This window comes from Ammospiza caudacuta, chromosome 28, assembly GCF_027887145.1.
Source record: "Ammospiza caudacuta isolate bAmmCau1 chromosome 28, bAmmCau1.pri, whole genome shotgun sequence".
Classification (NCBI taxonomy): Eukaryota; Metazoa; Chordata; class Aves; order Passeriformes; family Passerellidae; genus Ammospiza; species Ammospiza caudacuta.
This window is the reverse complement of record NC_080620.1, coordinates 6,433,499-6,457,860: the sequence shown is the minus strand read 5'-3', so window position 1 is coordinate 6,457,860 and position 24,362 is coordinate 6,433,499. Positions and strand designations below refer to the sequence as shown.

Genomic DNA, 24,362 nt, shown 5'->3' with positions numbered 1-24,362 from the left:
CCTCCCACACACACTTCCTCCGGGTTGGGGGTTTCAGTCCCAGTCCTTGGAAGGAGCAGAGAGAAGCCTTCTCACATAGGGGTTTCATGTCTCAGTCCTTGATGGAGAAGCTTCTTACATCTCAGTCTGTCTGTCACAGTGGTTGTAAAACAGGTGAAGGTCTTCTGTGGGAGACCCTCTGAAACTCAGGAGAAGTCCAGCCAGGCCGAGAGGTGGAACAGCTTCCAAGGCTATTGTTGCAAAAAGGGCACAGTGCCCCTTCTTCTCATTGGGCTCAGTGTAGCATACAGCAAGCAACACCTGTGAAAACAATAACTTAACACTGTGCTTTCAGATCTCAGGGCCTTTGGCGTGTGACTTTCTCCTTCAGAGCCAGAGATTTTAGACGGGCGGGGGTCTTCTCTTCAGTGGTCCCCCAATGACAATTGTGAGGCAGATGAGGGAAAATTCGGACAGACTCTCATAGGGCCACAGGTCCCTGAACATCAGGGCCGGCCCTTTTCCCTGGCAAACAAAACTCACCAGTCCCGGTTCCTGATGGAAGATTGCAGGACTGTCAAAACAGCCCGAGTTGCTACTGGTGCCAGCTTGGGTCTGGGAGGCATCCGGCACAATGCGGATTTCAGGAGCCAGCCCAGGGGACAATGGCCACACCCTGCCAAGCTCCACCCACGGAGGGGACAGTGGCCACACCTTGCAAGCTCCACCCACCTAGGTGACCATGGCCACACCCTGCCAAGCTCTGCCCATCTAGGTGACAATGGCCATACCATGACAAGCCCCGTCCCCAAGGTGGCAATGCCGACTCCTGCAGGTGACAAAGGGCCCCTCTCCTTTAAGCCCTGGCCACCCTATCTGACAGAGACCCCGCCCTTTTAAGGCCCGCTCATACCCTCAGGTGCCACTCTGGGCGCCGCCATCTTTGAACCGGGCGCAGCCTCCGCCGCCGGTGGGCGTTGCGCGAGTTCCCAACGGATTTTTTCCACCGCGCCGCCCTGATCAGTCTTCCCTGCCCATCCCGCCGCTCCTTCCGCCGCCGCTTCCGCAAAGACGCAACGCAGCTATGCTCGGCCTTGACCTTAACAAACATGGCGGCGGCGCGCCCTGCCTGCCCCTGCCGTAGGGGGAGGTGGCGACGGCGTGCCGTGATGATGCACAAAGCGCGCGACGGCCTGGCGGCGGGGCCCGGTAGGAGCGGGGCCGATTCGGGGCTGGGCGGGGCTGAGAGACCGGGCCGGGCCCGGGCCGGGAGCGAGGGGAAGGGATGACACCGGGGACACCGGGCACGGCCGGAGGTGGCGGGGAAGGGAGGCCTGGGGGGGCGGGCTAGGCTCGGGGGTTCCATTTTGCCGCCCCTCAGGTGAGGCCCTGCCCCGATGCCGCTCCTGGGCAGGCTCGGATAGCGCGAAAAAGGATTTTAGGGACTGTGAAAATGCAGGGAAAAGAATATTAGGATGGCTCCGAGGATGTTCTAGGCAGGAGAAAGGAATGAGTCCATCCCAGGCCTTGAGTCCATTCCCAAACCTCGGGAATGGAGCAGTCATTTATTTTCAGTTTAATTTAATTAATAATTATCTGCCATTAAAATCAAAGATTACGCCCTAGAGCTCCCCAAGCTGTGATTTCCCCTGTGTCTGGTTGATTTGAAATCGCCTGTTTTCCTTGGATTTGACTTTTCCCACCGTGGATAACAATCACAGCCCGTTTTTGGGGCTGTTTATCCTAATTAAAGGAGTTTCTCCTCTTCCTCTGGATCCCCCTGGACCGGGATAGAGGCACCAGTTTTGGGACTTCCAGGTGCTTTTTCCGTGGAAAAAGGGAGGCTGGGAGGCTGGAGTTTGGCCTGGAGGGAGCAGATTTGGGATCAGCCAGGATCGGGAGGAAATCTGGGAAATTTGTCCCAGGGGTATCCCAATCTGAGGTTGGGATAAATCTGGGGGGACTATCCCAGTCTTTTCCTCAGTTTTGGGGACTTTTCCCCCTCCAAAACCCTAAAATCTGTGAAGGGGCTGGAGAATTCCTGAGGAAAATTGGGAAGGGGCTAGGGAATTTTTGGGAAGGGGCTGGAGAATTCCTGAGGGAAACTGGGGAAGGAAACCTTGGGAACTTTTAATCCCCATCCCTGCACATTTCCAAGGGTGCAAACTCCCAACTCTGCCTGCCTGACCCCAAACCTCAATCCCAGTTTACCCCATAAAAAAACCCCCAAAAATCCAACCCCAGATCCTTGAAGAACCCTGATTTTTCCCGGTTTCCCAGAGGTTTTGAGGGATGCCCAAGAAATTCCAGGGAGAGAACAGCAAGTCGGCGGCGGCGCGCGCCCGCAGGGCCGAGGCCAAGGCGGCGGCGGAGGCGCGGCGGCAGCAGGAGCTGGAGGATGAGCTCTGGAAGGACGAGGACAAACACGTCCTGAGGAAGGAGCAGAGGAAGGTGGGGATCCCGAAATCCAGAGAGGGAGGAGGTTCCTGGGGTGGCTGTGACCCCCGTGGATCTGTGTGCCCTTCCCAGGAGGAGTGGGAGAAGCGGCACCTGGAGCAGCTGGAGCTGCTCCATCCGTGGGTCAATCTGTGGGTCCATCCATGGATTCATTCACTAATCCATAGGTCCCTCCATGAATCCCTCCATGGATCCCTCCATGAATCCCTCCATGGATCCATCCATGAATCCCTCCATGGATGCATCCACAAATCCATGGGTCATTCCGTTGATCCGTCCATGAATCCACTCATGAATCAATCCATGGATCCATCCATGAATCCATCCACGGGTCCATCCATGGATCCATCCATCAATCCATCCACAAATCCGTGTTCCCTCCCAGGAGGAGCGGGAGAAGCGGCGCCTGGAGCAGCTGGAGCGCCGCAAGGAGCTGCAGCGGCTGCTGGAGGAAGAGGACTCCAAGCTCAAAGGGAAAAGCCCCAAGCAGGGAAATCCTGGGAAAATCACCCGGGCCCAGATCGAGGAGAATGTGCGCAAGGAGCAGCAGCAGAGGGAAAACGCAGATGCAGGTTTGGGAATTCCTCTGTAATTCTGGGCTGGGCAGCTGCTGCTGCTCCAGGAGACACCTTGGGAATGGCTGAGGGAAGCTTGGGGTTCCCGTTCCCTGCAATTGTCCCCAAGAAATCCTGGATGTGGCGCTTTGGGGATGGGGTTTGGTGTTGTGTTTGATCCCAAAGCTCTTTTCTGGATGTAGAATTCTGTGATTTACACTCCTGGTCCTGGGCTTCTTGATTTTCCATGTCCACGTCTATCCCATTCCCACATTTCCCATTCCTACATTTCCTTTTGCAGAGGAAAAACTGATTTGATTTTTTTTTTAGGAAAAATTGAGTTTTCCAAGGAAAAAAAAAATTTCCAGAGGAAAAATTGAAGTTTTTTTAGAGGGGAAAATTCCAGATGAAAAATTGAATTTTTTAGAGGAAAAATTAGGGTTTTTAGAGGGGAGAACGGACTTTCCCTGGGGGGTTTTAAAGGAATTGACGAGTTTTCCAGAGGCATGATCCGTTTTTCCCGAGGGAGTTCCTTAGCATTCCCAGTTTTCCTGGCAGGGGAGAAGGAGAAATCGCACCTGGAGCTGCCGCTGGAGGAGAACCTGAACCGGCGGCTGCCCGAGGAGGGCTCTGTGGAGGCGCGTAGCATCGAGGACGCCATCGCTGCCCTCAGGTGTGCCCCAACCCCGAATCTCTGCCAGATCCCCCCGAACCACCCCCCAAAGGTGGTCCCCTGGGAGTTGGGATCCTGGCGGGAAATTTGGGATTTGGGGTGGCTGGGGAGGGGGTGCTGTGTCCTGGGGTTCTGGGCAGGCAGGGGTTGGGATGGGGGTTCCTGTGGGATTGGAGGATCCGGGAAATCCTGTGGGGGTGGGGGGTCCCTGAAATCTGTGGGGGATTCCTGTGGGATTGGGGAATACAGGAAATTCTTTGGGACTGGGGCCACTTCCTTTGGGATGAAGCTGCCCCTGCTGTCCCTGGGGCCATTTTGTTTGGAATTGGGCCATCCCTGGTGCCATTCCCTTTGGGATCGGGGCTGTTTCCCTCAATACCAGCTCCATGCCTGTCCCTGTGCCCTTGGGACTGTGTCCCTCCATGTCCCCATCCCCTTGGGATCAGAGCCATCTCTGCTATCCCTGGTGCCGTTCCCTTTGGGATCAGGGCCATTTTTTTGGGTTTGTGTCTATCCCTCTCCCTGTCCCTCCCATCATGTCTGTCCCTGTCCCCATCCCCTCCTGACCATGTCCCTGTTCCTCACTGTCCCCGTCCCCCATGACTATGTCCCTCCCTGTTCCGTGGCATGTCTCAGCCCTGTCCCCATCCCTTCCTCAAGCCTGTGGCTCGTGGGATGTGTCCCCGTCCCCCCTGATGGACACATCCCCGTCCCCCCTATGGCTCGTGGGATGTGTCCCTGTCCCTCCCTGTCTCCCCAAGACCATGTCCCTCCCTGTCCACCAGCATGACCGTGTCCCCCCATGTTGCCATCCCCTCCTGACACGTCCCTGTCCCCAGTGTGTCCCTGTCCCCCTGTTACTATGTCCCTCCCTGTCCCCTGCATGCCCCATCCCCTCCTGACCATGTCCCTCCCTGTCCCCAGCGTGACCCAGCCCTGTCCCCATTCCCCCTGTGACCATGTCCCTCATGTCCCCAGTGTGTCCCAGCCCCTGGAGCGCCACCCTGAGCGCCGCCTTCGCGCCGCCTTTGCTGCCTTCGAGGAGCTGCAGCTGCCGCGCCTGCGGCGGGACAACCCCAACATGCGGCTGAGCCAGCTGCGCCAGCTGCTCAAGAAGGAGTGGATGAGGTCCCCCGAGAACCCCCTGAACCAGCGCCACAAACCCTACAACAGCCACCAATAGCCCTGTGCCTCCCTGGACTGGGATCCTCACCAGGACCCTTCTACCCCCGCGGGGTTTTGGGGGTTTTTCTCTCTCCCCACCCGTGGATTTGGGGCGAGCTCGAGGTTGGACTGATGCCACCTTCTCCTTCCTGAAATTCCCTGGGAAAAGCGGCTCTCAATGGCTCTCAGGTGTCCCTTGGCATTCCCTCCTTGGAGTTCTGGAGTTGTCACGTGGAAAATGCTCCTGGGGTGTGAACCTGAAGTGATTCTAGACCCTGGATCTCCCCTGGGTGTCCCTGGTCCTGTTTCCTCTGGGACTGGGGTATCCCTGAAACCCCTGCTCCTGGGATATCCATGAAATCCCTGCTCCTGTTTCCTTTGGGACATCCCTGAAATCCCTGCTCCAGTTTCTCTGGGATTGGGATATCCTTGAAATCCCTGCTCCTGTTTCTTGGGAATTTGGATGTCCTTGAAATCCCTGTTCCCATTTCCTTTGGATTGGGATATCCCTGAAATTCCTGCTCCCATTTCCTTTGGGATTGGGATATCCCTGAAATCCCTGCTCCCATTTCCTTTGGGATTGGGATATCCCTGCTCCTGTTTCCTTTGGGATTGGGACCATTTTCTTTGGGATGGGCCTATCCCTGAAATCCCTAGTGCCATTTCCTTTGGGACTGGGGCAGAAGCATTGGGAAGAGGGAAAATCCCTCAGGGAGGAGTGGGAAAAGCCTTTCCTGGGGGGGACAGGCACTCCAGGTGACATTCCCAGTGTCCTCTGGAATACTGGGCCCCAAATCCACCCAGAGGAGGGATTCCCATCCTTTGGGAGTGGAATTCCTTCCCAGGAATTGGTCTGGAGGTGCCATGCAACTTCCCCAAATCCCATGGGATTCATCCAGGCTCATCCTTTTCCCTCTTTTTGGGACTGCCCCCACTGGGCTGGGCACTGTTCCCACATCCCAGAATTCCCAAATCCAGCCAAGGAGGAGTGACACCCCCACCCCACCCCCCCCTCCCTTTGTGTGAGTTTGGTGTGTTTGAATTCAATTAAAAATTTAAAGAAAAAAAACCAAAATCTGATTAAATTGGGGAAGGGATAATTTGGGAAGGGTTTGGGGGGACACTTTCCCTGCCTTGCTCAGTTTTATCCCTGAAAATGTGGAAGATCCCCCTTGAACTGGGGGTGGGATTCCTGCTTGGACTGAGGGGGGTTCTCTCCCTTTGGGACCCCCCCCCCCAGGTTGTTGCTGAGGAGGGGAATCCCCCATCGCACTGCTTCTGGAATGAGGAACCCCCAGGAGTGTGTCCCCACCTGTTTCCATTCCGGGAATTCCCCTTCCCGAATTCCAGTGGTGTCCCCTGGGAATTCCCTTTCCCAATTCCCTTCCTTTTCCCATCCCCATTCCCCACTCCCATTCGCTGTTAAATTCCCCATTCCCTGTTCCCATCCCCATTCCTGTTCTCATTCTCTGTTCCCCATTCCCATCTCTGTGCCCCATTCCCATTCTCTGTTCCCCGTTCCCATTCCCCATCCCTATTCCCATTCCCTGTTCCCATTCCCATCCCCATTCCCTGTTCCCCTTTCCCCTTCCCAATCCTATTCCCAATCCCATTCCCAGTGTCCCCTCATCTCCCCCCAAATCAGCCCCATGGGATCAGGGGGAATTGAGGGGACCCCAAAATATTTCCGGGGTACCCCCCGGCTTTAGGGGATTTGGGGGAGCCCCTCCATGCCAGGGGGTCCCCATTAAAGGGGGGAATCCCCCAGCGGGGGAAGGGGCGGGATTAGTGGGGAATCCCCTATTTCCCGTGGGATTTGGGGGAATCCCGCAGTGCGGTATCCCGCAGTCCCGGTATCCCACCCGCGCCGTCCCCCGGCAAAGCGGCTCCTGAGGGGACGGGGGGGATCCCCGCTGCAGTGGAGGGAGGGGTGGAGTAGGGAGGGGATTCCCTGTCCCTCCCCCCTCGGGGACTCCCCTCCTCCCTTTTTCCATCACTTGGTGGGGGGAGAGACGGGACATTGCCATGGCAACGAGCGGGGGGGAGGACAGCGGGATCGGCTGGCATGGGGGAACCCCCCCCGGCCCCAAATCGGGCATCATCCCGCCAAACCGAGCACCCGCCCTGTATCGGGCATCCTCCCCCTATCCCCGAGGCCCCGCCCTCTCCCGCCCGGGTCCCGCCCTCTGCAGCACGACCCCCCTTCAGCATCCCCTCCCCCCGGCGCCGAGCGGGGATTGCGGGCGTGGGACCGAACAGAGGGATAGGGACACACGGAAAGGTGACACACGGTCAGGGACAGGGACATACAGTCAGGGGACACGGACACAGGGACAAGGGCACACGAACAAGGACATAGAAACAGGGACAGGGACATACGGACAGGGGACAGGGACACAGAGACAGGGACCCCGTGCTTTGCACATACACCCATGCTCACCGCTCCTCGCCCCCCGTTCTTTGTTCCCCGCAAACCTCCGCCCCTGTCCCCCGAACCCGCCGTGCCAGCCCCGCTGCTCACCCCCCCACTCCCCCCGTGTCCCCAAATCCCCGTGGTGTGACAAAGGACCGGGGCTGCGGGAAGGGGGCGACACTCCAGCCTCCCCCCCACCCCGTGTGTGACACGCCCAACCCGGGGTCACCCCACGCCCCCTCCCCACCGCCAGCACCCCCGGGGGCGACACCGACACCTTAGCGGGAGGCACAAAGCCCCACCTGGGGGCCGCCCCGATGTCACCGGTGTGGGGGGGGAGCCGCGGGTGGGCGATCGCCCCCGGCCCCGCGGCTGCGGCGGAGCGCGGGGAGGGGACCCCGTTAGGCGGCGGGATTTATCCGCAGCGGCGGCCCGGAGCCTCCGGGAAGAACCGGGAAGCCCCGGGAAGCCCCGAGAGGCGGCGGGGCGGGTGCGCGCGGCTGCGCGTGTGGAGCGGCATCGTAACGGCGCCGCATCGCCGCCCGCAGCCCCCGCGGCCGCCGCCTGCGCGCTGGGGAAACCGAGGCACGGCGCGGCAGGGAGGGGCTCGGCGGCACCGCGGAGCCGCTGTCCAGGCTCGCCCCCGGCCCCTGGTTGTGCCACCGGGACCCGCTGGGATCCCGGGCTCGGCGCCGCACGTGTCGCCGCCACCGGGCCATGGTCAGCGGCGGCAGTGCCCGAGGGCAGCGGAGGCCGGGGGTTGGCGGCAGGTGGGTGAATTTGTGGGGGGTCCGCGAGGGTGGGGACCCCCACCGCCCCTCCGCTCCAGGGGCGGCTACCGGTGCTGGGGAAGCCTGTGGCTTGCGGGAATCCCGGGAATCCCCTGGCTCGGGAGGATCCCCCCGCTCGCGGGAAGCCCCCGGCGCAGAGGCGGGGGGGTGCCCGGGAGGGTTGGCAAGGGGAGGGGGCACCACGGAGGGGTTCCCCGGGGGTTCCCCGGTGTTCCCAGGCTCCGGGGTGTCCGAGGCCTACTCAGCCCCATCCGGTGCGGCGGCGGTGGGGGGGAGTTGGGGCAGGGGGGACGCGGGAGCAGCCCCCGGCGGTGACAATGAGGACGCTCTGGGAGTGACAGTGGCCGGCTAAAAATATCGCGGGCTGCCACCCACCGCCAGCGCCGCGGCCTCAAGGTCACTGCCCTGCCGGGGGGGACGCGGGGGCGTGGGGCGGGGAAGCCCTCGACCCCCCCCGCACGCTGCCGCTGTCGCCAGTGTTGCTCCTCCGAGCCGAGAGCCGACAGCGCCCGCCGCCCTCCGGGGCCCCCCGACGCTCCCCGTAGCACGGGGCCGTGGCAAGTGAGCCGGCGCGGGGGTGGCAGCGGCGGGGGAACACCCCAGGGGTGGCAGCGGCGGGGGGGACACTCCGGGGGTGGCAGCGGCGGGGACCCCGCGCGTGGCGTTCCCCGGTGTAGGGTGCGGGGACAGCGGGGATGTCCTACCTGGGTGGTGACGAGGGTGGGGACAGCGGGGATGTCCTGTCTGGGGGGTGTTGTGGTGTGTGGGGACAGTGGGGACGCCCTCCCTGCGGGTGTGGGGACAATGGGGATATCCAGCCTTGGGAGGGGACGGCTGTGGGAACATCAGGGACGCCCTCCGTGTGGGTGTGGGCACAGCAGGGATGTCCTGCTTGGGGGCTGTTGTGGTATGGGGACATTGGGGACGCCCTCCCTGCGCTGTTTGTGGTGTGGGGACATCGGGGACTCCCCTCCCTGCGGGGTTCGGCTGCTCGGGGCACCCCCGGCTGATGGAGTCAGGGAAGTTGGGGATCCCCGTCCTTGGGGACAATGTGGCTGCTGTCACCAAAGGCCTGAGCACGGCTAAGGGCTTGGTGGCACTCGGAGCTCCCTCGGTTTTGGCCGCCAGCTGCTGGGGTGGCACAGTGGGGTGGCACTGATGGCACAGGGGAGTGACAGCGATGGCGCAGTGGGGTGACACCTGGCTCAGCAGCCACAAAAAGCAGGGGGACCCAGCGCCACAAGCACAGCTGTGACACCGGGGTGGCACGTCCCGCAGCCACCAGAGCCGGCGGGCCCCGGGGCCGCAGCCGAGCCCGGGGGGAACCGGGGGCTCCGGGCGGGTTCGGGCACCGCGTGGCCCTTGCGGCTTCGACGTGCGGGGCGCAGCCTTTGAGACGGGGACCGTGGGGACACATGGGGGCCTTCCCGCCCCTCGCGACCTTCCCGGTGACCTTGGTCCGCCGCTGGGGACCCTGCGCTGGGGGGGACTCCCTCCTCAGGGTGGGGACCTCCGCCCTGCAGCGGGGACACAGGGCTCCACAAGGGCGTGGGCTGGTTTTGGGAGACCCCCCCCGTCGCCGAGGGCTTTGTGGAGGTGCCAGGGGCGGCGGGCACGGCTGTGTCCCCCGCGGGTGGCCCCGAACGGAGGTCGGCGGTGGCCCGGCGGGGGCAGCCAGGCGGAGCGGCTTTGTCCTTTGGCTGAGCCGAGCGCGTGGGGGAGGCGCAGGGAGAACCCGGTGCGGCGGCTTTGTCTGGGGACGCCGGCGCGGTGGCGGCCAACGGGGGGCGTGGGAAGCCCGGATCCCCCCCGCTGCACCCCCCGGGAGCCCCCAGCCCAGCCCCACGCACCCGCGGGGCCCCAAGCAGGTACAGTGGCCCCTGCCGCGCGTCCCCTCCCGAGGCGGGCGGGATGGGGATGGGGTCCCCCCTTGGTTTGGGGGTGTCGCGAGGGGGATCACGTCTGTGTCTGCCAACCCTCAGGACATGGGGGCTATGGCCGTGTCCCCTGGATGCAGCGGCGGTCCCGGGTCTCCCGGCGGGGCTCTGCAGAGGGATTTTCTCGGGGAGACCACGACACTAGGCGGGGATTCCCCGGCGTCGCGGTGGGGCCGGGGAGCTTCGGGTGTCCCCGAGGGTGTGCCACCTCCTGTGCCTCCCCCTGAGCTGTGGGGGACACACGGACGCCCCACGGGTGGCACCGGGCCCGATCCTGCGTGGGGGAAACCCCTCCAGGCCGGGCACTGCCCCTGTGCTCCCACCCCGCTGTGCCGGGGAGGGGAAAACAGGGAGACCTGGGGGTTAGGGTGTTACCACCCCCGGGGGTCCCCCGGTGGCACGGCTGAGCCCTCCCGCTGCTTTTAGGGGAGCCGCGTGGCCTCGTCCTGCTTCCTCTCAGCCGGTCCTGTGCCTCTCCAAAGCACAGTGAGCCCCCCTGCCCTGCCCTCGGAGGGCAGCGGCGGTGCCGCCCCCGGCCCGCCCCTCGCCGGCGGGTGGGCAGCGGGGGCCGGGGGCTCCCGCGGGCACCGCCAGCTGCTCCCGGCCTGGGACATATGGCCAGGATTTGGCGGCGGCCGCAGGAACCGGGACCACGCGGCGGATTTTTGGGGACGGACGGGGGGGGCAGCCGGAGGTCTGACGCACTTGGTGCCCCCGGCCAGCCCCGGGCCGCGGTGGCGGCTGGCGGGGAGCCCCGGTGACCCCGGGCGGGGTCATCGCGCTGAACCCGCAACCCCGAGCACCGCAAGCGGGGGTCACCCTGCTGTCCCCGCGGTGCCACCAGCCCGGCTCCCCCCGGATTCGTGCCTCACTCCGCAGCGATGCCCGGGCAGGAATTAGCGAGAGGAGAATAAATAAAACACCCGCGGGGAGCCCGCCGCTATTTATAGCCGCGCCCTCCCCTCCTCTGCAGTTGCTCAGAGGCAGCGCCGCTGCTCCGGGCACAGGGGGAGCAGGGGGTCCCCTTGTCCCCCCGCTGCCACCCCACTGTCACCCCCGGGGCTCTGGGGGCTGCTGCAGCCCGGCCATGGGGTGTCCCGACACGTGTCCCGGCCGCGGGAAGTGCTGTCACTCTTTGCTGTTGCCACCGTGGGTCCTGCCCTAGCTTGGTGGCATCTGCAGCTCTCCCTTGTCCGTTGTCCCCGAGTAGGGGGTGGCAGAGCCACCCGTGGCTGTCCTGATGCAGTGTCACATCCCGGAGCAGGGACCCTGGTGGCTGAGGCTCAAGGACATGCAGTGACTCTGGACCTGCCATGTCCCCATCCCCACCTTGGGGACAATGGGGACAGGCAGGACCACCCTGGGCATGCAGCCACCAGCCAGACCGTCCCCTTAGGGACAGGGGACAGGGAACAGAGACTAGGGACAGGGGATAGGGGACAGGGACAGAAGGCCTCCCTGGCATGCAGAATCCATCCCTGGGGATGCTTGGGCAGGGGGAAGATGGATCTGGGCCCTGTTTGCGGCCATCCAGAGCAGTGAAGCCACCACGGAGCGGTGCCTCATGAAATATTCAGCGTCCCCAGCCCACGGTGGCCTCACCCACCCCCATCCGAGGTGACAAAAACTTTTCCGGGCTGTGGGGCCTGGCACAGCCTCCAGGGCCCTGGAGGCTGGGGGGAACATTTCCCCTCGTCCCTGCCCGCTGCGGCTTTTTCTTCACCACACCGAATATTAAAAAGAAATCGGAGCCCATTTTCCTGCCATAAATTTGGCAGAATGGAGAGAAAACGATCCGGCCCTGGAGAGGAGCCAGGCCCGGCCACACATCGGGAGCAGGGGTGCGCTGGAGCCGGCCCCGCTCCCCCGGGGCTCCCTGAGGTACCAGGGGTGGCTCAGGCACCGCGGGCCCTGCAGCCCCCTGGGAATGGGAACAGTAGGGGCTGTCCCCTCCTGGTGGCCCCAAAGCCTGGGAGGCGCTGCAGGGATGGGGGAGCGCCCGGGGGCTCACGGGTGATTTGGGGTCTGGGGAGTTGTGGGGTTTTGTGCAAGGGGGGTTTGTGAGGCGGCAATGGGGGTGGAGCAGTAGGGCCGCTCATGCTATGGGGTTTTGGTGTGACAGAGGCCCTCATGCTATGGTGTTTTAGTGTGGTGCAGCCTCTCACACAACAGGGTTGTTGGTGCAATAGGGCCCCTCGTGCAATGGGGTTTTTTTAATGGTGCAGCTCCTCATGCAGCAGGGTTTTAGTGAGACACAGCTCCTCGTGCAATGGGGCTTTTATGGGATGTAACCCCTTGTGCAATGGGATTTTCATGTGATAGAGCCCCCTCGCATACAGTGGGGTTTTCCTGTGGTGAGCTCCTTGTGCAATGGAGTTACTGGTGCAATAGGGCTGATGTGCAATGGGGATATTTTTATGGGGCAGGCCTGTGTGCAATGGGATTTTTATGTGATGTAATCCCCTCATGCAGTGGGGTTATTTGTATGGGGCAGCCCCTCATGCAACAGGGTTATCATGTGATGTAACCCCTTATGCAATGGGGTTGGTGCAGTAGGGCTGCTTGTGCAATGGGGGTTTTTGTACAGTGCAGCCCCTCGTGCAATGGAGTTTTTATGGGGTGTAATCCCCCATGCAATGAAGTTTTCGTGTCAGTAACCCCTCGTGCAACGGGGTTTTTATGGGATGGAACCCTCCGTGCAATGGGGTTATTGGTGCAATAGGGCCCTGCATGCAATGGGTCATAGGTGTGGTGCAGCCCCTCCTGAACAGGGACATCAGTGTGACACAGCCCTGTCTGCCAAGGAGACACTCGTGTGACACAGCCCCTTGTGCCGTGGGGACATTGGTGTGACACAGCCCCTCGTGCAAAGGGGACATTGGTGTGACAGAGCCCCTTGTGCCATGGGGACACTCGTGTGACATCCCCTCGTGCCTGGTGCTTGCTGGTGCAGGGCATAGTGTGACCCCTGGGGGTGGCACTGCCCGGGCAGGACCCTCCTGGGCTGTGCCGGCTCTGTCACCGGGAGGGTTTGGGGACCCCCTAATGCCGCGTGTCCCCTGGGCAGGCGTGGAGGGAAGCCCATGGCCCCCGGACCCCCGGACCGGCCCCACGCCTGGCCCCGGCCCCGCAGCCCCTGACGGTCACGGGACCCCTCCGGGCAGCCCCGGGGAGCCCCAGCAGGTACGGAGGGGTCACGGGGGGTGTTTTGGGTTGCACTGGGGATATTTGGGATGCACCAGGGGAGTTTTGGGGTGACTGGGGGTGTTTTGGGCTGCACTGGGGGTGTTTTGGGGAGCATCGGGGATGTTTTGGGTGCACGGGAGTGTTTTTGGGGGGGACAAGGGGGAGTGATAAATTTTGGGGTGCAGCGAGGCTCGAGAGTGGGGAGGGGGTTCCGAGAGGTGCTGAAGGGTTGGGATGGGGAAGGGGCGTTTTTGGGGAGGGGGGCGCGGGGTCCGGGGGTCTCCGGGAGGGCACGAAAGAAGCAGGGGGCGTGGCCAACACAAGGGGGCGTGACCAAGGGCGTGGCACGGGCTCGTCAGCGGGGGCGGGGGCTGCACGGACCAATCGGATCGCGGGATATGCTCGGACCACGCCTCCAACCCCGCTCCCGGCGCTCCGGTGCCGCCGCCGCGCGCCCCCGGGGACCGGCTCGGGCTGCGGCGGCGGCGGGACCGGGACCTGGCCCTGGCCCGGCGGGCAGGCCCCGGGCACGGCAGGTACCGGGCACGGCAGGGCCGCACCGGGAGTGGGGGGAGCCGCGGCGGAGCCCCCCCGGCAGCCCCGGGCACGGCGCGTTTGGGAGCGGCGGGGACGCGCAGCCGCCGCTCGGGACCAGAGATGTCCCGCGGCTACGGGGAGGGGACAGGGGACAGCGGCCGCCGGGAGCGGAGGTGGCCGAGTCCTGGCTGCCGTGTCCGCAGCGCGGGGGGCGGGACGCGGTTCCGTGGGCAGGACACGGACACGGCCCCGCGGACAGGACGTGTCCCCTCGGGCGGGACGCGTCCCTGTGGTCACCGTGTGTCCCCGCCATGGACAGGACACGGCCGCGTCCCCCGCGAGCGCCACGCGTCCCCGCCGTAGGCGGGACACGGACCTGTGGTCGCTGCGTGTCCCCGTATGGGCAGGACACGTCCCCCACGGGCCGGACATGTCCGTGTGGTCACTACGTGTCCCCCACGGGCAGGACGTGTCCCCACCGCCGTCGAGGCCGGGCAAACACCCCCCGAGGCCGGGCGAGATCCTCTCTCCCCGCGTCCCCTCCCCGGCCACTCACCGTGTCCCCCCGCGCGTCCCCTATCCCACAGGTCGCCCCCGCGCCGCCGAGCCATGCGGGATCGCCCGGTGCTGTCGCCAGCAGAGCAATGAGCAGCTGCCGCTACAATGGGGGGGTGGCACGGCCCCGGGGCCCCCCAAGCGCCGCCCGCACCCCGCAGCCGCCGCACCGGGACCCGCAGCCGCCGCTGCCCTGCCCCAGCCCCCGCCTGCAGGTAGTGGTGTCCCGGCCCGAGCAGCCCGGGACGGCGGAGCCCGGCCCCACCGCGGCATCCCCGGGGCAGGGGGCGGCGGAGGAGCGGCGGAACCAGAACATCGGCTACAAGCTGGGCCACCGGCGAGCGCTCTTCGAGAAGCGCAAGCGGCTCAGCGACTACGCGCTCATCTTCGGCATGTTCGGCATCGTGGTGATGGTCACCGAGACCGAGCTCTCCTGGGGGGTCTACACCAAGGTGGGGAGGGGTCTCAGGGTAGGGATGCGGGAATCCGGGGTCCGGCTGAGCTCACGGTGGTTCTATGGTGTCGTAGGAATCGTCGTATTCGTTCGCCCTGAAATGCCTTATCAGCCTGTCGACGCTCATCCTGCTGGGGCTCATTGTCATGTACCACGCCAGGGAGATCCAGGTGAGCGCCCCTGGCCGGGGGGGGCGGGGGGCACCTGCTGGCACCTGGCTGGGGGTGTGAGACCGGCAAAAAAACCCAAAAAACAAGGAAAAACCTGACCCCAAAAATAAATAAAAAGAAGTTTTGGGTTTATACTAAAACAAGTCATCCTTAAAATAATACCCATGAGTTAACATAAGTTAATACCTCCTCAAATTAATTCAAAACCCCTCAAATTAACCTAAACTCCTCAAATTAACCCAAAACGCCTCAAATTAACCAAAAAAACCCTTAACTTAACAAAAACACCTCTCAAATTAACCAAGAAAATCTCAAAGTAACAAAAAAATTCAAATTAACCAAAACCCCCTCAAATTAACCAAAACACCCCCTCATATTAACTTCAGACTCCTCAAATTAACCAAAAATCTCGTTAAATTAACCAAAATACCCCTCAAATTAATAAAAAAAAGCTTTACTCAACCAAAAAAACCCCTCAAACTAACAAAATAAATTTCAAATTAACCAAAAAAACTGCCTTAAATTAACCCAAAAGACCTTCAAATTAACCAAAATACCCCCTCAAAATAACCAAAATTACCCCCTAAATTATCTCAAAACCCCTCAAATGAACCCAAACCTCCGCAGCTGTTCATGGTTGACAACGGCGCCGACGATTGGCGCATCGCCATGACCTCAGAGCGTGTCTTCTTCATCGCGCTGGAGCTGCTGGTGTGCGCCATCCACCCCATCCCCGGGCAGTACCTGTTCACCTGGACGGCCCGGCTGGCCTTCACCTACGCGGCCTCGGTGGCCCACGCCGACGTGGACATCATCCTGTCCATCCCCATGTTCCTGCGGCTCTACCTGATCGGCCGCGTGATGCTGCTGCACAGCAAGCTCTTCACCGACGCCTCGTCGCGCAGCATTGGCGCGCTCAACAAGATCAACTTCAACACGCGCTTTGTCATGAAGACCCTCATGACCATCTGCCCCGGCACGGTGCTGCTGGTCTTCAGCATCTCCTCCTGGATCATTGCCGCCTGGACAGTGCGTGTCTGCGAGAGGTGAGTGGCTGGGGAAGGAGAGGAAGGTTGTGGTTTGAGGGTTCTTGTTTTGGGCTTATCATGCGGTTTTCATGGGGTTTTTGTGGGTGGAGGGAAAGTTCGGGGTTTAGGGGTTCCATTTTGGGGTTTTCATAGGTGGAGGCAAAGTCCATAGTTTAGGGGCTCCATTTTGGGGTTTTCTTGGGTGGAGGTAAAGGCTGTAGCTTACGGGTTCCCATTTTGAAGTTTTTGCGGGTGGACTGAAAGGTCAGGGTTTGGAGGTTACAGTTTTGGGGTTTTCATGGGGTTTTCATGGGTGGAGGCAAAGGTTGGGGTTTAGGGGTTCTATTTTGGGGTTTTCATGGGTGGAGGCAAAGGCCATCTTTTCGGGGTTCCATTTTGGGGTTTTCACGAGGTTCTGAGTGAGGAGATTTAGGTGGGAGGGGCTGGGGGTGCAACTGAGGAGGTATCAGGCAGTTTGAGGGGTGGGGAGACCCCCATGGTCAGGATGTTTGGGGTTTCTCAGGTGGAGTTGTCCCCAGGCTCCTCTGTGTCACCTTGGGGTGGGGCCTGATGGGTCTGGGGGTGACAGAGAGGGGACCAAGAGCTGGGGGGTGGCAAGAGGATGAAAACTGGGGGTCCCTCAGCGGGAACCAAAGGTTTGGGGTCCCACAGAGGGGTCTGAAGGTTGAGGGTCCTGCAGAGGGGTGCAAGGAGCTGGAGCTGCCAAGGGGACCAAAGATTTGGAGTCCTGCAGAGGGGACCAAAGATTTGGGGTACCACAGAGGGGTCCGAGATTGTGACCTTGCCACCGAGGGGACCCTCCAGGACTTTCCCTCAGGACGCTCCTCAGCTGCTCCCCGCGGGTGTCTGGGATGTCCCCGCAGGGTGTCTGGACTGTCCCTGCAGGGTGCCGAGAATGTCCCCGCAGGATGCCAGGAATGTCCTCGCGGGGTGCCCGGGATGTCCCCGCCGTGTCCCCGCCCCTGCTGGCCCCGAGCCCCCCCAGCCCCCCGGGGTCGCGCATTAACCGCTGTTGTTTTCCCTCCCTGCCCGCTCTGCTGCTTGCAGGGACAAACTGTGAGTGACCGCGGGGACCGTCCCGAGTGACCGCAGGGACCGTCCCCCGCCCCAGGCTTCTGCTCCCCGAATCCCCAGAATTTAGGATTGGCTGCGGCCGAGGGCGGGCGGGGGGCGCGGAAAGGGGCCTGGAGCCCTTTTCCTCTTGGAACCTCAGCAGCTGTTTCCTGTCCCCTCCCCACTGTCTCCCGCCTTGGGGACCTCCGTGGTGGCCGTGGGGAACTTTCAGAGAGACCCTACAAGGAGCTGGGAGTCTCCAAAGGGTTTTATTTTCTCCTGGGATCCGACTTTTGTCCCTTCACCTTTCCCCTCCTGGCCCCGCGCGTTTTGTGTTCCTTGAGGGGGAATCCCGGGTGTTCCTTGGGAATGCGGGTCCCGGGAATTGTCACCATGCTGTCACTTCCCCCCTCGCTTCGGGCAGTCCCTGCCGAGTCCCTGCCGGGTGAGGTTCCAAGCCCATACCGGGTTGGGAAGCAGCAATCCTAAATTCCTGATGCTTGAGACCCCACAGTCCCACCCCGGCTTGTTCCTCTGTCCCTTTTCCCTTTTCTGACCCCATTTTGCCTTTTCCCACCCCCTTTCCCTTTTGCCACCCCATTTCCCCTTTCCCATCCCATTTCTCTTTTCCCAGTCCCATGTCCCTTTTCCCACCCCATTTTCCCCTTTCCCAATCCCATTTCCCCTTTTCCCACCCCATTTCTCTTTCCCCAGTCATATTTTCCCCTTTTCCCACCCCATTTTCCCCTTTCCCCAGTCCCATTTCTCTTTGTCTCATCCCATTTCCCCCTTTCCCAATCCCCTTTTCCCCTTTTCCCATCTCATTTCCCCGCATGTCCCTGTCTCCTTGCCCGGCTTGGCCGCTGCTCTGTGTCCCCCAGCTGGGCTTGTCTCCACCCTTGGGGACAGGGGGGTGGTGGCACCATGGTGTTTGTGACATCGGAATCTCACAGTGTCCCCCGCTATCCCCTCCGGTGTCACCTGCGGTGGCCTTTGGGGATGTACAGTGACATCGGCATTCCGCGTTTTTGGGGACAGTGGTGCCACCTCTGTGCTGTCCCCTCAGCGTCCCCCAATGCCAAGGGGACACAGCTCGGCTGTGGGACACCCCTTGGTGTCTCCAATTCTGGCTTGGGGACAACGCCCCAAATCCACGATGGGCACAATGGGCACAAAATGGGGGGGGATCCAACGACCGTGGTGACATCGCTGTCCTGCACTTCTGGGGACAGCAGTGCCACCTCTGTGCTGTCCCCTCATTGTCCCAGTGGGACACAGCCTGGCCATGGGACATCCCCATGGTGTCCCCAATTCCATTTTGGGGACAACGCCCCAAATCCACTGCAATGGGCACAAAATGGGGGGGAGGAAACAAATTATGGTGGTGACAGCGGTGACAGCAGTGCCACCGCCCTGCACAGGTACCACGACAAGCAGGAGGTGACCAGCAACTTCCTGGGGGCCATGTGGCTGATCTCCATCACTTTCCTGTCCATTGGCTACGGGGACATGGTGCCACACACCTACTGCGGCAAGGGCGTGTGCCTGCTCACCGGCATCATGGTGAGCGTGGGGACAGCCGGGGGACACGGCTGGGGACAGGCTGGGGACACGGGGACATGGCTGGGGACAGCGACAGGAGACAGGCAGGGACACAGCAGGGTACACCAAGAGGGGACACTCTGAGGGGACACTGCATGGGGACATACCAGGGGACACCAAGAGGGCACATGGAAGAGTACACCAAGAGGTGACAACATGAGGGGACACGGCCTTGGGGACACCGCGAGGAGATTTTCCACTTGGGAAAAGTGATTATTTTTAACTCCAGATTGAGAAGCAAACTGGAATTTCCGTTTCCTGCCATGTTTTTGTTTTTAATTTTTAAACCCAAAATAATGCAAAAATGCAAACGAACAGGTGGAGATAACACTGTCCCAAATGTCCCCGCAGGGCGCCGGCTGCACCGCGCTGGTGGTGGCCGTGGTGGCCCGGAAGCTGGAGCTGACCAAAGCTGAGAAACACGTCCACAACTTCATGATGGACACGCAGCTCACCAAGCGGGTGAGAGCGCCTGGCTTGGCCCAAAAAATGGGGAAATCCTGGTAACAATGGGAAAAAAATGTTAAAATTGGGGAAAATTCCATTAAAATGGGGGAAATCCCATTAAAAGTGGAAAAAACTCTGTTAAAATTGGGGTGAATCCTATTAAAATTGATTAAAAGGGGAAAAAGTCCTGTTAAAACCCATTAAAATGGGAAAAATCCCCTTAAGACTGGGAAAAGCCCATTAAAACCTGGAAATACCACATTAACCAAGAAAAAATTCCATTAAAATAATGAAAATCTCAATTAAAACTGCAAAAAAAATTAAAAGTGGGGAAAACCCCATAAACAATGGGAAAAACCCCCAAAAAACTGGAGAGGAAATGGGAAAAAATGGGAAAAAGCCAATTCTGATGTCCCTTCATGGGTGCCCTGTGGGATTTGGGGTCGCAGGTGAAGAACGCCGCTGCCAACGTGCTCAGGGAAACGTGGCTCATCTACAAGCACACCAAGCTGGTGAAGAAGATCGACCACGCCAAAGTTCGGACCCACCAGCGTAAGTTCCTTCAAGCCATCCATCAGTAAGTGCCACCGCTTTTCCTGCTTCCTTGTCACCCTCCCTGGCCACAGGCCTGTCTCCAAAGGGGGTGTATCCCCTCTGGGTGGGTGACAGATGGTCAGCATTGGGGTGGCCTGGGTTTGTCACCCTGGCGGGTGTCTCTGCTGGGTTCGTCACCTGGTTTTGGTCTCTGTCCTGTCCTTGTCCCCGGCCTTTGTCCCCATCTCTTGGCCTTGACCTCTGCCCCATTCCTTGTCCCCATTCCTTGTCCCCAATTCTTGTCCCCATTCCTTGTCCCCCCATTCCCAATGTTCCCCTCCCCTGGCCTTGTCCTCTATCCTGTTCTTGTCCCCATTCTTGTCCCCTGTCCCTGTCCTTGTGCCTTGTTCTCTGTCCCTCATTCCCTTGTCCTCTGCCCTCTCTCTTTGTCCCCGTCCCCTGTCCTTGTCGTCCATCTGCTGTCCCCATCCCTGTTCCATCCCTGTCCTCTTGTGCCATTCCGTGTCCCCCGCCTCTGCTGTCCCCTGTCCCTGTCCCCATTACTGTCCCCCTCCTGTCCCTGTCCCTCACCCCCCCACCGGTCACCTTTGAGGTGACCCTTAGGCACCTCCATCTCCCGGGTGGGGTCTGCGGGTGGCCTGGCTGGGACAGGGGGGTCCCTTTGGGTCCCTTTTTGGGGTCTCTTTGGGGTGGTGGTGGTGTCACTGCCGCGCTGTCCCCTCGCCTTTAACCCTTTGTTTTCCCTCTGCTGCGCCGCCCCCGCAGAGCTCAGAAGTAAGTGCCCCCCCTCCCCTGCCCCCCCAGCTTTGCACGGGCTCTGCCTTCACATTTGTGGTGGGGGGGAGACCCCAAAAACCCGGGGGGGGCTGATTTGGGGGGGAGGGGCTGAGCTTGATGGGAGGGGCTGCACGTTTGAGGGAGGGGCTGCATGGGGGGGGACAGGGGGGACAGAGGTGACAGAAGTGACAGCACTGCCGGGGGAGGGGGGTCACAGAGCTCCTGAGGGGGGTGACAGTGCTACCGGGTGGGGGGGGGACACCACGCCTGCATGGTGACAGTGCTGCCGGGGGTGTCCCCAAGCCTGCCATTGTCCCCTCAGGCTAAGGAGTGTGAAGATGGAGCAGCGCAAACTCAACGACCAGGCCAACACCCTGGTGGACCTGGCCAAGGTGAGCTCCTTCCAAAAACCCCATTGCTGTGGGGTCAGACCAGCTTTGAACCCCACATTTTTATGGGATCAGCCCCTCCCTAAACCCCCCCTTTTTATGGGGTCAGACCCAGCTCCTACCACTCCCTGTTTTTATGGTATCAGACCCCCTGACCCCAAAAAACCCCATTGTTATAGGATCAGCCCCCCCCAAATCCCCCTGTTTTTATGGGATCAGACCCTCCTCAAACCCCCCATTGTTTTGGAGTCACACCCATCCCTGACCCCGAACCTCCCATTTTTTGGGGTGGCACTGATCCCTGCCCCAGACCCCAATGTTTTTGGGGTCTCGCTGACCTGTGCTCCCACAGCCCTGTTGTTTTGGGGTCCCCCTGACCCCAACCCCCATTGCAGACACAGTCGGTTATGCCTGACCCCAAACCCCTGTTGTTATGGGGTTTCACTGCCCCCAACCCCCATATTTTGGGGTCTCGCTGCCCCCAACCCCCATTGCAGACACAGTCGCTGACCCCTTCCCCCAAAGTCCCCCTATTTTTGGAGTCCCCCTGACCGTGCCCCATTGCAGATGCAGTCAGTGATGCCTCACCCCAAACCCCCCCTATTTTTGGGGTCCCCCTGACCCCAAATTCCTTTGTTTTGGGGTCCCCCTGACCGTGCCCCATTGCAGACGCAGTCGGTGATGCTGGAGCTGCTCTCAGAGCTGCAGGAGCGCCATGAGGAGCTGGGCCGGCGCCTGGGGGCCCTGGAGGTGCAGCTGGAGGCGCTGGGGGGGCTCCTGCAGGCGCTGCCCGCGCTGCTCGGCCGCACCCTGCGCCAGCCGGCGGCCCGGACAGCCCCGGGGACAGCCCTGGGGACAGCGGGGACACCGCGGGACACCACCGCGCCCTGCAGCCCCCGCCACGGCAGCAACAGCAGCGACAACCCCGAGCTGTCCCCCCGGGCCGCCTCGGACAGCGGATGAGGGACAGCGGCAGGACACCTGTGTGTCACCCGTGTCACCGTGTGTCACCCGTGTCGTCTCGGACAGCAGCTGAGGGATGGCAGCGGGACACCTGTGTCACTGTGTGTCACTTGTGTCACCCGTGTCACCGTGGCCGAGGGACAGCAGCGGCACACCCATGTCACTGTGTGTAACCTTGGGGTGATGGGGACAGCACCGTGTCACCGTGTGTGACCATCACCCTGGACGGCAGCTGACAGACGGCAGCGGGACACCTGTGTGTCACCCGTGTCACCGTGTGTCACCCGTGTCACCTTGGACAGCAGCTGAGGGACAGCGGCAGGACACGCGTGTTATGTCACCATGTGTCAGTCACCTCGGGGTGATGGGCACAGCACCATGTCACCGTGTGTCACCACGTGTCACCGTGTGTTCCCTCGGCCAGCAGCTGAGGGGTGCTGGGGCCACCCTCCTGTCCCCTTCTGTCACCCTCCCACCCCTTTGGACTGTGGCAATGGGGTGGGGGGGGCATGGGGCACCCCCCTGTCACCTTCTGTCACCTGGGACAGCGGATGACGCCGTGGCGGGGAGGGGGTTGGGGACACCCCCAGACACCTTGGTGTCCCCCCCAGTCCCAGGAGGGCGGTTTTGGCGTGTGGGGGGAGGGTCTCAGAACCCTTTGTACCTCCCTGGTTTTGGGGTGCAGGGGGATCTCCCATCCCCTCACTCTCCCCGCGGTTTTGGGGTGCGGGGGATTCCCCGTGTTTATCTCTGGCCATCGTGTGGCTGTTCCCGTAGCTTTGTTCTGGAAAGCTCTGTATAAAAACTCCTGCGTTCACTGTGCTGGACCCCCCCAAACCCCCCCGGGACCCCCCAAGTGGTGGGAGCCAAGCTGAGCCTTTTTTTTTGGGGGGGGGGGGGTGCTGGAGAGGGGAGGGGACAAGGGACAGAGGGGACAAACCAGGAGCCATGAGTGGTTTTTGGGGGGAGGCTGAAATTTGGGGACAGGGTGGGGGGGGTTCGAAGAGGGGGGAGACCCCCGTGGTGAGCCCCAAAATGCGGGCAAGGGGGTGTATTTTTTCGGGGGAGGGGTCTCCATTCGTGGCTCTGCCCCCAAAGTGACCTTGGCGACGTCACCGTCACCTCTCCGTGCCTCAGTTTCCCCCAGCTGGAAATTTGGGGGGGGGGGGGAATTTGGGGGGGGCACCCCTGGATGCAATTCTGAGCCCATCTCCCACCCCCTGGAGGAGCCCATCCCTCCCCACAGTCCTGGACCCCTGCCCAGGGTCCGGTTCTGTCTGCTTCCTCTTTGCGGGGGGGGGGGGGGGGGGGGGTCGTGGGTGGGATTTGGGGGGGATTTTGGGGGGATTTGGGGTTTTTTGGGGGAGCTGAGGCACAAATTAAAGGAGCCTGAACTGGACGTGTCGCTCTCTGCTCGGCCTGGGGACGGGGGTTTGGGGGGATTTTGGGGAGGTTTGGGGGGGATTTTTTTGGGTTTTGGGCGGATTTTGAGGGATTTTTGGGTTTCCCCCTCCCCGTGAGCTCCCCCCACCTTGGGAACTTTGTGGAGGTGACAAAACCCCGCGTGGGCTTTTGGGGCAGATTTTGGGGGACCCCAGACCCTTTTTGGGGCGCCGGGAGTGTGAGGGACACTCCGCGGGTAGGGGAGTGGGGTGGTGGCCCCGTGGTGGCCCCGTGCGACAATCGGGGTGGCGCAAGGCTGTCAATGATTAACGCACGGTGCCGGGCAGCGGTGGCACTGGTGGCACTGCTGGTCGGGTACTGGGGAGCAGCCAGGAGACATCGCGCTGTGCCCGGGCGTCGCGTGTGTCCCCTCCCCATGCGACGGGCAGGTAACGGCGGTGGCAGGGGACCGGACACCGGCCATTGTCCCCAAGGGCTGGCGCGGGGAGGGGACAGGAGGGGACACGGGGTCCCTGAGCGTCACCAGCGGATGTTTTCCGCTCATCCCAGCCCACACTGGGGGGACAGGGAGACCCCGAGGGACACGGTGGCCTCGCGGTGCCACCAAAGAGGGATGACCGCAGGTGGCCCGTGGGGGAAACTGAGTCACGGTGACACCGCGGCTTTTGTGTCCCCTCCAGGGGTGGCCTCGAAGCGTCAGGAGCCCCCGGGGGTGCCGCGGTCGCCAGGGGCGGTGACATCCCCGCGAGGTCCCCGCCGTGTCCCCCCGCACGGCGACAACACCACCTCAGCGCCGCCACCCCCCGGGTGGCGATGTCGCCGCCAGCGCGTGCCAGGCGTGTCACCTTCGAGGACGAGCTGGTGACAGCGCGGGGGACGGTCGGTGCTGCCGGGGCGCGGGGGAGGCCGGGGGACGGCGCTGGGTCCCCAAAGGGGCCCCCAAAAGTGTCATTGCCGGACAATCCATCCCGATCCCGGCGGGATTCATCCCGGCATTCCCGATCCCAGATAGATCCGTCTCGATCCCTGTTGGATCATTCCCGATATTCCCGATCCTGGCTGGATCCATCCCAGCAGGATCCATCCCAATCCCAGCGGGATCCATCTTGGAAGGACCCATCCAAACATTCCCGATCCCGGCTGGATCCATCCTAGAGTTCCCGATCCCGGCTGGATCCATCCCGATCCAGATTGGATCATTCCTTGCAAGAGCCATCCCGATATTCCCGATCCTGGCTAGATCCATCCCAACA

The 24,362-nt window shown here is 61.9% G+C and overlaps 2 protein-coding genes across 3 annotated transcripts; both read left to right on the top strand.

Moving 5' to 3' along the window:
* Positions 1-1,038: 1,038 nt before the first annotated feature.
* On the top strand, positions 1,039-5,855 carry CCDC124 (coiled-coil domain containing 124). Of its 2 annotated transcripts, none has more exons than XM_058821104.1 (5): positions 1,039-1,188; positions 2,260-2,430; positions 2,822-3,008; positions 3,549-3,663; positions 4,642-5,855. In XM_058821104.1, the coding sequence occupies exons 2-5, from the start codon at positions 2,272-2,274 to the stop codon at positions 4,844-4,846; spliced, it is 666 nt and encodes a 221-aa protein (XP_058677087.1). In that variant the 5' UTR covers positions 1,039-1,188; positions 2,260-2,271; the 3' UTR covers positions 4,847-5,855. The 2 variants fall into 2 exon arrangements, with proteins under 2 accessions (XP_058677087.1, XP_058677086.1); XM_058821103.1 differs by lacking the exon at positions 1,039-1,188 and adding an exon at positions 1,350-1,797.
* Positions 5,856-7,845: 1,990 nt separating this feature from the next.
* On the top strand, positions 7,846-21,705 carry KCNN1 (potassium calcium-activated channel subfamily N member 1). The gene is made up of 10 exons (XM_058821019.1): positions 7,846-8,010; positions 13,036-13,151; positions 14,279-14,698; positions 14,775-14,870; positions 15,498-15,916; positions 18,394-18,535; positions 18,926-19,036; positions 19,471-19,598; positions 20,676-20,745; positions 21,412-21,705. The coding sequence occupies exons 3-10, from the start codon at positions 14,336-14,338 to the stop codon at positions 21,703-21,705; spliced, it is 1,623 nt and encodes a 540-aa protein (XP_058677002.1). The 5' UTR covers positions 7,846-8,010; positions 13,036-13,151; positions 14,279-14,335.
* Positions 21,706-24,362: the final 2,657 nt, after the last annotated feature.

What these genes read in the sequence shown, in the direction of transcription:
- CCDC124 (XM_058821104.1), top strand. Translation starts at nt 2,272, where the DNA reads ATGCCCAAGAAATTCCAGGGAGAGAACAGCAAGTCGGCGGCGGCGCGC. An exon ending in TGAGGAAGGAGCAGAGGAAG is followed by an intron (nt 2,431 to 2,821) that starts GTGGGGATCCCG and finishes GTTCCCTCCCAG; the next exon opens with GAGGAGCGGGAGAAGCGGCG. An exon ending in GACGCCATCGCTGCCCTCAG is followed by an intron (nt 3,664 to 4,641) that starts GTGTGCCCCAAC and finishes TCATGTCCCCAG; the next exon opens with TGTGTCCCAGCCCCTGGAGC.
- KCNN1 (XM_058821019.1), top strand. Translation starts at nt 14,336, where the DNA reads ATGAGCAGCTGCCGCTACAATGGGGGGGTGGCACGGCCCCGGGGCCCC. An exon ending in CCTGGGGGGTCTACACCAAG is followed by an intron (nt 14,699 to 14,774) that starts GTGGGGAGGGGT and finishes ATGGTGTCGTAG; the next exon opens with GAATCGTCGTATTCGTTCGC. An exon ending in ACCACGCCAGGGAGATCCAG is followed by an intron (nt 14,871 to 15,497) that starts GTGAGCGCCCCT and finishes AAACCTCCGCAG; the next exon opens with CTGTTCATGGTTGACAACGG.